We start from the raw sequence: 11700 nt of genomic DNA, 5'->3' as shown, positions 1-11700 counted from the left end.
TTATATAAATTTTATTCCTCATGTAAAAAAAAAAAAAAAAAAAAAAAGGAAACTTAAAAGCATATTAACAAATTTTGTTTGTTTTTGGGACAGAGTCTCACTCTGTCACCTGGGCTGGAGTACAGTGGTGTGATCTTGATTCACTGGAGCCCCCACCTCCCGGGTTCAAGCAACTCTCCTGCTTCAGCCTCCTGAGTAGCTGGGACTACAGGCATGCACCACCATCCCTGGCTAATTTTTTATTTTTAGTGGAGACAGGGTTTTGCCATGTTGACCAGGCTGGTCTCAAACTCCTGACCTCAAGTGATCTATCTGCCTCTGCCTCCCAAAGTGCTAGGATTACAGGCATAAGCCACTGCACCTGTATTAACAAAATTTTCAAAACAAAATATCAAACTGTTTTTATAACCTGAAGCTGATCCTTTTCATGTGAATTCCAAATGTCATAACACGATTGCCAGTATTTCTCTTATTAAGAGACTTTCCTTTAATATAAATCTCTTTTTTAAACTTATTTTTAAACAGAGTCTCACTCTGTTGCCCAGGCTGGAGTGCAGTGGCAAGATCTTGGTTCACTGCAACCTCCATCTCCTGGGTTCAAGCAATTCTCCTACCTCAGCCTCCTGAGTAGCTGGGATTGCAGGCATATGCCACCAAGCCCAGCTAATTTTTGTATTTTTAGTAGAGATGGGGTTTCACCATGTTGGTCAGGCTGGTCTCGAACTCCTGACTTCATGATCCGCCCGCCTCGGCCTCCCAAAGTACCTGGATTACAGGCGTGAGCCACCACGCCTGGCCTTAATAGAAATCTTTTATGTTTAAAAGGGGAGTAGGGAAATCTTCAAAACTGACATGGATTTACAATACAATTATACTACCTGAGACTTTCCATGCCTTCCCTATTGTAGGCAGATTTCACGCTATGACAGCTGCCACTAGTAGCAATAGCAGAGACTTAGAATGAAAATCCTATACTGGACATCTACTTTCACACAGGATGTTAGCGTATGGCATCACGGCATCCCACTACCAAAGTTCCAGGCCAGAGGAAAACAAAAGAAAGAAAGAGGAAATACAACCTAAATTTATCTTTTTGTTCATTCAAATATTTAATGAGTACCTACTATTGGTAGGCACATACTAAGTATGTTGTGATGGTGGCAGTGGGTATACAAACTCAGTATCTTATGATCCTTGCCCTCCATACAGTTATTGTCAAACAGAAGATATTAAGATATACTAAGAGAACTAAAATACCAGGCAAAATGTGATAGGTGGTATACTCAATTGAAAATATCATACACTCGGCAGGAGGAAATGGGCACTTCATAAAGGAGGCACTACTTGAGCTAAACTTTGAAATGGAAGAAAGACTAGAATGGGGAAAGACTGAAAAAAAAAGTTCCTTTAGGCAGAAAACAGGTAGGCAGGTAGAAAGGGATGGGAATAATCAGAGAATACAATTAATCCAGTTCAAATGTACCTAAAATGATGCCCTCTCAGGGCATTAGTAAGAGATAAGTCCGGAAGTGTAGGTTGATATGAAATCAAGATAGGTTTTGAGTACCAATGTAAGGGTCTGGACTTTATTCAATAAGTGAAAGAGAACTACGGAAGCCTTTCTAAATTGAGAACCTGGCAAGCTCAGAATTGTTAAGATATTCAAAAGATAAATTTGATTAAATAATTGGATATATTGATTGAAGAGAAAGGAAGAGTCAAGACAGCCAACGTTTCCCACATGGGTAACTACAAAGGTGACAGTGCAAATAGAGGTGTTGGAAAGCTACAGAGGTAGATTTAATGGGGCCAGGTGTGGAGACTCATGCATGTAATTCCAGCACTTCGGAAGGCTGAGGCAGGTAGATCACCTGAGGTCAGGGGTTTCAAGACCAACCTGGCCAACATGGCGAAACTCTATCTCTACTAAAAGCACAAAAATCAGCTGGATGTGGTGGTGGGTGCCTGTAATCCCAGCTACTCGGGAGGCTAAGGCAGGAGAATCGCATGAACCCAGGAGGCAGAGGTTGCAGTGAGCCAAGATTATGAGACAGAGTGCAGTTCCATCCCAGAAAACAAAACAAAACAAACAAAAAAGAAGTAGATTTAATGGACAGAACAAATATGTCCAGTTTTTAGTAAATTGTTAAGTGCCAATGGAACAGCCAGGTAGTACAGTTATATAGCAGTTATAAGTCCTGGCAGAAAAGTCACCGCTGATGAAATAAGTAACTTCAGGAGTTCACCATATATAGTTTACAGTTGCCTAATAAAAGAAAGGAATGTAATGGAAAAAGAGAGAACCAAGAAGAGACTCAGAATATAGTTACATTTAGGGGCATGAAAGAGGAGGTAACGAAAAAAATAATTAAATGCTGCTATTTCACCATCATTTTCAGTGGTAGGTTCAACTTTTTTCAACTCTTCTACATATCTAAAGATTTTCGTAATAAACAGTTGGAAAATATGCATACAATCAGACTCACTAAGTGTTTTTTTAAAAGGGAAATATTTCAGTAACTGTTTTGTTGCATCCTTTTTAAAGTGAAAAACAGACATCATTCCTTTCTTGTACTATATATATAAACATTTTAGGAAAATGTCTTACAATAATACCAAGCTGTTTTGCAGTTCATGCTTTTATACTTTTGCTCATGATGCTCTGCTGCCTATAAATCTCTCCTGCCCCCACCTTTTCCCTAAAAACTCTCATTCTTCAAAATTCAGTCCTATTACCATGTCTAACAAGCATCCCTGAAGCTTCTTGAACTACTATAAATAGTACCTTACACACACCTTATTCTATACAACCTCATAATAATATTGATGCGTTGAGAAAGATATTACTGTCCTTGAGATAGAGACAATATTTGCTCAGGTTCACAGACAGGTAAATGGTGGTGCTGCAAACTGAATTTAAGTCCATAAACTACAAACTCCATAATGTGGACTCTTTCCCCATGCCCTATAACAAGAGGCTCACAGGTGCCCTTCAAAGCAGAAATGATGCTATGATTCCTATGACAAGTATGAAAAAAATGTGAGATGTGGTTCATGCACAACCAAAATGTTTCAGAGGCAACACAGAACTAAAGTCCTGCTTTGCTAACACACTGAGGGATGATTTATTCTTTGGCACAGTAGAAGAAAACCAAATCAAGAAGTCAGGTATATTTTCAGTGTTAGCCAAGAAGGACATCCACATGGCTTCAAGTTTCTATTTAATAAAATATGCCAAAGCTGGGCACGGTGGCTCACATATGTGAACCCAGCACTTTGGGAAGCTGAGGTAGGAGGATCACTTGAGGCCAGGAGTTCAAAACCAGCCTGGACAACATAGCAAGGCCCCATTTCTACCAAAAATTTAAAAATTAGTCAGGAGAGGCGGCGCACGCCTATAGTCCCATTTACTCTGGAGGCTGAGGCAGGGGGATCACTTGAGCTCAGGAGTTCCAGATTGAAGTGAGCTATCTTGCCATGCACTCCAACATTACATATATAATTTCTCATTTCAATTTTAGAAACTATGTATACTAAAAACAATCAACAGAAATGGAAAGACTATAGATGAGAGTTGTTTCTGGGTGTACTGCATAATAAAACTATCTATAGCTCTCATTCATACCAATAAATTACCGAGAACCTGATACAGGCCCTGTTCTGTACAGAATGCCATGGTTAGGATGGGTAGGGTGGGTGATTGCTAATAAAAGTAGTAAAACAATCCCAACATTGAAGAAGACAACAATCTATATGAAGATGCATGAATGGAAGATGAAAATCAGAGAATACGGCCTTTAAACAACAAATTGTGAGGCAGAGACCATTTAAAGAAAAGCTCTTGAAGATATGCCAGTGTAGGTGAGGAGATACACAGAAATGGAGATCATACTAGGCAGAAGGATAGCATCTGTCAGAGCACAAAAGTAGATAATAGGTTTGAGGCATAAGGAGCAGTAACAAGCTGGTCTTGCATGAGGTACAGGTTAAGAGAAGCAGGTACAAGGCAAAACTTGGTTAGGGAAAGCCCCCCAAAAAAGCCAAGCAGATCAGATTACACTTGATTTGTCAAAAAAAAAAAAAAAAAAAAAGAAGAACTATGTTAGTTTTTTGGGCAGAACTACATTAGTTTCTTGAGCAGAATAATAATAAAGCATTTTTAGAAGATAGGTAGTACATATTGAATGAACTATAGGTTAGGGAGTAAGGGCAGAGCCATGAAAGGCAGATAGGAGCCTTCTTTACCAAATCAAACCCAGTGATTAGACATAAATGAATAAGGATAATGGCAACAACATGGGAAAGGGTAAATAAAAGTTGTTTCAAAGGATTCATCAACAAAGACCACAGAGAAGCAAACTGAGAAAGCTTGCTAAAGAAATTTTTAAAAAATCAGCTGTAAGAATTTAATTTTCTTTTTCAAATAAGCATCAGGGCTGGATGCAGTGGCTCATGCCTGTTATCCCAGCATTGTGGGAGACCAAAGCAGGAGGATCACCTGAGGCCAAGAGTTTGAGACCAGCCTGGCCAATGCAGTGAAATCTCATCTCTACTAAAAATACAAAAAATTAGCCAAGTGTGGTGGCATGCGCCTGCATCCCACCTCCTCAGGTGGCTGAGGCAGGAGAATCACGGGAGGCAGAGGCTGCAGTTAGCTGAGATTGTGTCACTGCACTCCAGCCTAGGTGACAAAGTGAGACCCTGTCTCAAAAAAAAAAAAAAAAAAAGCCGGGCACAGTGGCTCAAGCCCGTAATCCCAGCACTTTAGGAGGCCGAGGCGGGTGGATCAAGAGGTCAGGGGTTCGAGACCAGCCTGACCAACAATGGTGAAACCTCGTCTCTACTAAAAATACAAAAATTAGCTGGGCGTGGTGGCATACACCTGTAATCCCAGCTACTCAGGAGGCTGAGGCAGAATTGCCTGAACCTGGGAGGCAGAGGTTGCAGTGAGCCAAGATCGTGCCACTGTACTCCAGCCTGGGTGACAGAGTGAGACTTCGTCTCAAAAAAAAAAAAAGCATCAGGAAAAGATTATTAAAATATATTTATGCTAATTTTCCAAATAAACTTGTTAATTTCAAAGCTGGTCTTACGCAGTAGACCCATTAAGACTAACCTTCAAATTCAAAATGTGATCCATTAATACAAAACATCTTGGCTGCTTCAAAGTAAGGTCAACAGGTCCTCCTCTCTGCTGAGGGTCCCAATTCAACATCAACTGTAGCCAGTTTTCCATGGGTTCTACTATTAAACTAGAAAACGTACAAAATGGGGTGAAAATGAAATCGTTATGTTCCAATTTCGGTTTGCGCTGTTAGAAAAGTAATTTTGTAGGTTAACCATTTCCTTTCCCACATCACTTGTCTGTACCATTCCATAACTTACTTTCAAATAATTCATGAAATGACAGGGGACAAACTTTTTTCCATTAAAAACTATTCAAAACTCCACATGCAGTTACTGATAACTTCGACAATGAGTCCAAATCCATTCTGCAAATAACCCATTTACTTCATTATCCTAAGAGCCTTCTTAGGACCTATGCCAATCAGTTAAATGGCAGTTCTTGTTTCCACTAGACCTATGCTGTTCAATATGATAGCCACTAGTCCCAAGTGGCTATTTACAGTTACTATTTATTCAAAATTCAGCTCTCTAGCCAGACTAGCTACCTGTTAAGTACTCAATAGCCTCACGTGGCCAACAAAGATATAGACTTCTATATAATCACAGAAAGTTCTACTGGATAATCCAACTTGATAGAGACTCTATTATTCTTTTACAACTCTGGAGAAACTGACGCGAACTTCCTTAACTAAAATATACTTACCTACAAAGGCTATTTGGTTGAGGTAAATGGCTACTAAACCGAACTTCTCCTGACATCTCTTCACATGCAAATATACACTTTGGATCCTTCTTCTTAATTTTCTCATGCCTATAAAAACAAAAGCTATCTCAGCTGACAACCTGATTTTCACAAATACTCTAAGATTTCTTGACATTTAATTATATTCAATTGTACATTTCAAAAGGAATTTAACAATTAAAGAAAAAAAATCAGACAGATGAAAAAATTTCCATTCCCATTAAGCATGCCCAAGTTCTCATCCATTTCTTACCAGGTAAATGGCTGTAGATGATGCAAAAAAGGCCTATATCCAGCAATACATTCAAATACCATGGTCCCAAAGCTCCAATAATCAACAGTGGCTGTGTAAGGCTTATTCTCAAAGAGCTCTGGGGCCTTCAAAAGAGAAAATGCTTTAAATACCAACACTGTATGGGAAAAGCTACCTTATTTTTGAACTACTATATTCGTGATCTTCAGAAATAAGAGAATCCTATACACACTTAAAGTCAAAGAAACAATAAGAGGTCTCACCAGATACTGCAGTGTTCCCACAAAAGATGTACACAGACTTCCTTGATCAACATCTTTGGCATATCCTAGATCAATTATTTTATGTATTATCTGCAAAATAATAAGACAGAATAAGTATTAAATGGTAGAGAAATTTAAAAATTAAAGACAACAATATCCTTATAAGGCTGTAGAGAGGGTGGTAGTGAGGAACTTGGACTCTGTAATAACACAAATACATTGCAAGCCTGAGTGCCACCACTTAACTAGGCATGTGATCTACCAAGTTATTTAACTTCTCTCAGTAATCTAATTAGATGACTAACAGTCCCTACTTCACAGAATTGTTATTAGGATCCAGTGAAATAACGAAAGTAAAGAACAAAGCAGCGCTTGGTACATGGTGAAAATTAAATACAGGTGGGCTATTTATTTTTATTTTGCTATATTCAAAATAAGCATGATCCACTAAACTGGAAAGTAAGGGGAAGGGTGACTTCCAAACTTGAAGAAGCATCATATTCCCTAGAGTGGATTAAATGTAAGTAAATGCTTAGATCTAACTTCAAGAATGTCCTGAAGTCTTTGGATTTAAAAAAAAATAAAATAAAAGCAGAGATATTTGGAGCCAAGCATACATGAAAGGTTCCTAAGAGAAGAAGCATCACCAAGGTTCCAACACTTCCAACAGACAAACAACTATCTTCACTAAGTAAAGACACAGCACACAACTCAATGCAAGGTTCAGACTCTTGGCATTTAAGTCTTTTTTGGAATGGAATTTAGATGTTGGGAACAAGAAAACTGCTTAAATTACTAATGAAATGAACATTATAAGAGTCAATTCACAATTTCTGGTTCTTCTCCAGATGATTCATTTAAACTGGGGAAAGGAAAATAAGTTTTAAAAATATACGGGCCAGGCGCTGTGGCTCACACCTGTAATCCTAGCACTTTGGGAGGCCAAGGTGGGTGGATCACATGAGGTCAGGAGTTCAAGACCAGCTTGACCATCATGGTGAAACCCCATCTTAAAAAAAAAAAAATGTAATATTTTTATGTTTATATTTTAACAAATATAAGAAAAAAAAAAAGAAAAAATTTTAAAAAATGAAAAAAAAAAATACATACTTTTTTTTTTTTTTTTCTTTTTGAGACAATGTTTCACTCTTGTTGCCCAGGCTGGAGTGCAATGGCATGATCTTGGCTCATCACAACCTCCACTTCCCGGGTTCAAGCAATTCTCCTGCCTCAGACTCCTGAGTAGCTGGGATTACAGGCATACACCACTACGTCCGGCTAATTTTGTATTTTTTAGCAGGGATGGAATTTCTCCATGTTGGTCAGGCTGGTCTTGAACTCTCAACTTCAGGTGATCCACCCACCTCAGCCTCCCAAAGCGCTGGGATTACAGGTGTGAGCCACCATGCCCGGCTCTTTTTTTTTTTCTTAAAGTGGACCCAGGATGTGTGTGTATGTGTTTTAGATGTGCTGACTATATATCACTATATCTCTGATAGATACTATGCTAGAAAAACTGACATGAATGAGACAGGTGAAGTCTAGGAGCTGGGATAAGTATGAAAAATGAAAAAAAAAAGAAATGTGCAGTTCTTTCTCTAATGGAACCACTGTTTCGTAGAAAAGACCAAAAAACTCCTATGCAACAATTTTGCATGTTCTTCACATGTACCCCAAAACCTAAAAAAAAAAAAAAAAAAAAAATGGAAAAAAAAAAAAAAAAAAGAAAAGACCAAAAAACTAAACACAAAACTACAGTTCAGTGTGGTGAGGACTGAAATGGAAAAAGAGTGTTATGGGCATACAACGAAGACACCAAAGCTCAAGGACTAACTATATCAGAGAGACTATATTTGATAGGCATGAAACATTACTTTAGGTTTCACCTACCTTTCCACCAGCTTCCTGAAGAACTATGTTTTCAGGTTTTAGATCTCGATGTATAATTTTGTTTTCATGCAAATATCGAATCCCAGACCCTAAATAAAGTTTAAAGTATACTTTGAAGTAACAGAAAGCATTGAGTTAAAAGAAAAAATCAACTCACATTTTGTACAAATCTGCTCTGATGCTCAAGTTTATATGGATCATCATATCTACACAACTAATATTATAGTAGTTCAAATTTTCTTCAAAGAAAGTAACATTAAACAAACCACAAATTATGCTATATGCTCATATAACTCATTAGAATGAACATTAAATAGAAATTGAACAAGCAATTGGAAAAATCCCTGTAACTCTTGTAAGCCTCTTTCTCCCACCTAAATCACCCATTTCAACTGGAGTTTGGCCTTCATGACCTTGGAAAAGAGGCAAAACAAAATATACAGGGAAACAAATTCTTGGTTTTTGAGGTTCCTTCAAAAGGTCAGATACTGGTTATTTTAGGAATTTTTCAGGAGTCATTTTGATTAAGCAGAGATTTTTCACCCTGAAGAGCTGACTTGAGAACCCATCCCTCAAGGAGATGCAGTTCCACTATAAACAAAATTACTATGTCAATTGGGTACAGGGGAGTGAAATCGAATAAGGTCATTTCACATGATCTTTTTTGTCAGCTATTGGAACATCTACTAGACCAAAAAAAAAAAAAAAAAAAAAGGACTCCTAGCCAAAAATAAATAACATCCTAGTTTTAATTTAGCATCAACAGTAATAGATTTTTATAACGTCTTATAGATGTTAAAATTCTATAGACTCTGTACAGTATTATCAATTCTCTTGAATTCCCAAAAAGATACAGAATCTTTTATGGACCAAGGCGCATTACATTACAATGGTATTTTAATACTGATTACATACCTATATCACTTAGTAAAGAAAGTATCTGGCTTTCTTTAAGTCCACAACAATTTTCTGGTTTGTTGAGCAGCTAAAAAAAGAAAGAAATCTAAAAATGTGTTCTGCAAATTGCTGCGCTGCAATAGTGACCACACATTAATTACTATAAAAGAATATTCAAAGGAGAAAATAAGTCATGATAATATACAAGGGAATAAAATTACCAAATCCATACTGAAGGCATATAAATTTCATAAGGCTCATAAAAGTAAAAAGAGGCAAAAAGCATCTAAAACTGGAAAAGACTGACAAATATAAAAACAGTCATACAGGCACATTTAAAATTAGGTAGAAAAGAAAGATCGCAGTACAGAAAACAACTTTTTAGAATCACCAAAATTTTTATCTGACACTATTGCTATAGACCCATCTTACAAACAGCAGCAACAAAAATGCATTTTCTAAATCAGGAGTCAACAAACATTTTCTGTAAGGAACCAGATGGTAAATACTTAAGGTTTTGCAAGTTACATAGTCTCTGTTAAAACTACTCAGTTCTGCAGCCATAAGAAAGCAGTCACAGACAAAGTGTAAAGAAATGAATGTGGCTATGTTCTAATAAAATTTTACTTATAAAACAGGAAGCAGACCATAGTTTTTCCAATTCTTATTCTAGTTTATTATATGATTCAAACATTGCTGAAGTTTGTGATTTATCATCTCTCATCTCAAAACATCCACCCTACCTTTCGGAGATCTCCTCCAGAACAGTATTCCATTGCTAGAAGGGGCACATCATGAATCAAAATATTCAATTCTTCAGGAACGTCACAGGCCTTTACAACATTGGCATGGTTCAACCTAATAAAAGAGAAACATTACAAGAAAAAAAAAGGGACTGGGTTTGAAATGCTACTTAATTGTGGAGGGATGAAGAGGGGACAAAGAAGATCAGTATTATATATAATATTCTAATTTCTGATTTGTATAATTAAAAATCAATTTTTAAAAGAAAATATACATAAAAATACCATCACTATTACATTTCTATGTGCCAAGCAGTAAGCACTTTACATTTATTAACTCTATTACTTGTCACAATAATCCTGTTATAGGTAGATTTATTAATACTTTCACCAAACTGGAGAAAACTAAAGTACAAATTGGCTAAGTAAAAAGATCACACAGTGAGTAGGTAGTCAAGTAAGGATTCAAATCTGGCAGTCTAGGCTGGGTGCAGTGGCTAACACCTGTAATCCCAACAGTTTGGGAGGCAGAGGTGGGAGGACTGCTTGAGGCCAAGAGTTCAAGATCAGCCTGGGTAACACAGTGAGATATAACCTCTACAAAAAATTAAAACTTAGCCAGGTGTGGTGGTGCATGCCTATAGTCCCAGCTACTCCAGAGGCTGAGGTGGGAGGACTGCTTGAGCCCAGGAGTTCAAGTCAAGCCTGGGTAACACAGCAAGACTACATCTCTTCAAACAAACAAACAAACAGAATCTCCATGTAAATGTAGGGCCTGGGAATTTATATTGGTAAGCGTTCCTGGTGATCCTGTCACATAGCCAAGTTTGAGAATCAAAATTTAAGCACACATATTGGAGTCAGAAAGAATTTATTTCAAATCCACACTTTACCAACCACCAGCTGAGTGACTCTATACACCTCATTTACAAAATAATACTTAAATATAACACTGCTGTGATAACTGGAAGAACGATCTGAAAATTACTTAGCACACTATCTGTGGAAGTTTTAAAATGTCTACTTCTCCCTTTAAGAGCTTAATACTCCTCCCCTTGAATGTAGGCTGTACTTAGTAACTCACTGTAACAAACAGAATGTGGTAGAAAAGGATGGAGTCTCACTTCTGAGGGAAGATCATAAAAGACATGTCGGTTTTCATCTTGCCCACTCTCTCAGATCACTCACTCTTTCTGGGGAAAGCTAGCTTCCATGTCATGAAGATATTTAAGCTTCCCCATGAAGAGGACCACATGGTGAAGAACTGATGTTTCTGGCCAACAGTCATGTAAGTGAGCATGGAAGCAGATACTCCAGCCCCAGTCAAGCCTTTGGACTGCTGCAGCTCCAACAATATCTTGAGATGTCTCAGGAGGGACTCTAAGGTAAAGTCACCCAGCTAAGTCACTCCCAAATTCCTAAGTCACAGAAACTAAAAGATACTAAATGTTTGCTATTTTAAGCCACCAAATGTTAGGGTAATTTTTATTTTTTTTTTTAATGAGATGGAGTCTCACTCTGTTGCCCAGGCTGGAGTGCAGTGGCGCGATCTTGGCTCACCGTAACCTTTACCTCCCGGGTTCAAGCAATTCTTCTGCCTCAGCCTCCTGAGTAGCTGGGATTAGAGGTGCCCACCACCACACCTGGCTAATTTTTGTATTTTGAGTAGAGACGAGGTCTCACCATGTTGGCCAGGCTGGTCTTGAACTCTGACCTCAGGTGATCCACCTGCCACAGTCTCCCAAAGTACTGGGATTATAGGCATGAGCCACCACGCCCAGCCTT

The 11700-nt window shown here is 38.0% G+C and overlaps 1 protein-coding gene across 3 annotated transcripts in view; it reads right to left on the bottom strand.

The window, feature by feature from the left end:
• CHUK (component of inhibitor of nuclear factor kappa B kinase complex) overlaps positions 1-11700 on the bottom strand; it is a 41291-nt gene that overhangs the window by 23988 nt on the left and 5603 nt on the right. For all 3 annotated transcript variants that reach the window (XR_005200790.1, XM_017531269.2, XM_017531270.2), the window contains exons 3-9: positions 9916-10030; positions 9191-9260; positions 8276-8364; positions 6386-6475; positions 6123-6247; positions 5831-5938; positions 5117-5252 (exon numbers count right to left, since the gene is read on the bottom strand). Coding sequence is in view for 2 of the 3 variants with exons in the window: in XM_017531269.2 (XP_017386758.1) it covers positions 5117-5252; positions 5831-5938; positions 6123-6247; positions 6386-6475; positions 8276-8364; positions 9191-9260; positions 9916-10030 (733 nt within the window). In the remaining variant the exon portion in view is untranslated. The remainder of the gene's footprint in view (positions 1-5116; positions 5253-5830; positions 5939-6122; positions 6248-6385; positions 6476-8275; positions 8365-9190; positions 9261-9915; positions 10031-11700) is intronic.

This window comes from Cebus imitator, unplaced genomic scaffold (assembly GCF_001604975.1).
Source record: "Cebus imitator isolate Cc_AM_T3 unplaced genomic scaffold, Cebus_imitator-1.0 Scaffold71, whole genome shotgun sequence".
NCBI classification, from domain to species: domain Eukaryota; kingdom Metazoa; phylum Chordata; class Mammalia; order Primates; family Cebidae; genus Cebus; species Cebus imitator.
This window is presented reverse-complemented; position numbering and strand designations above follow the sequence as displayed.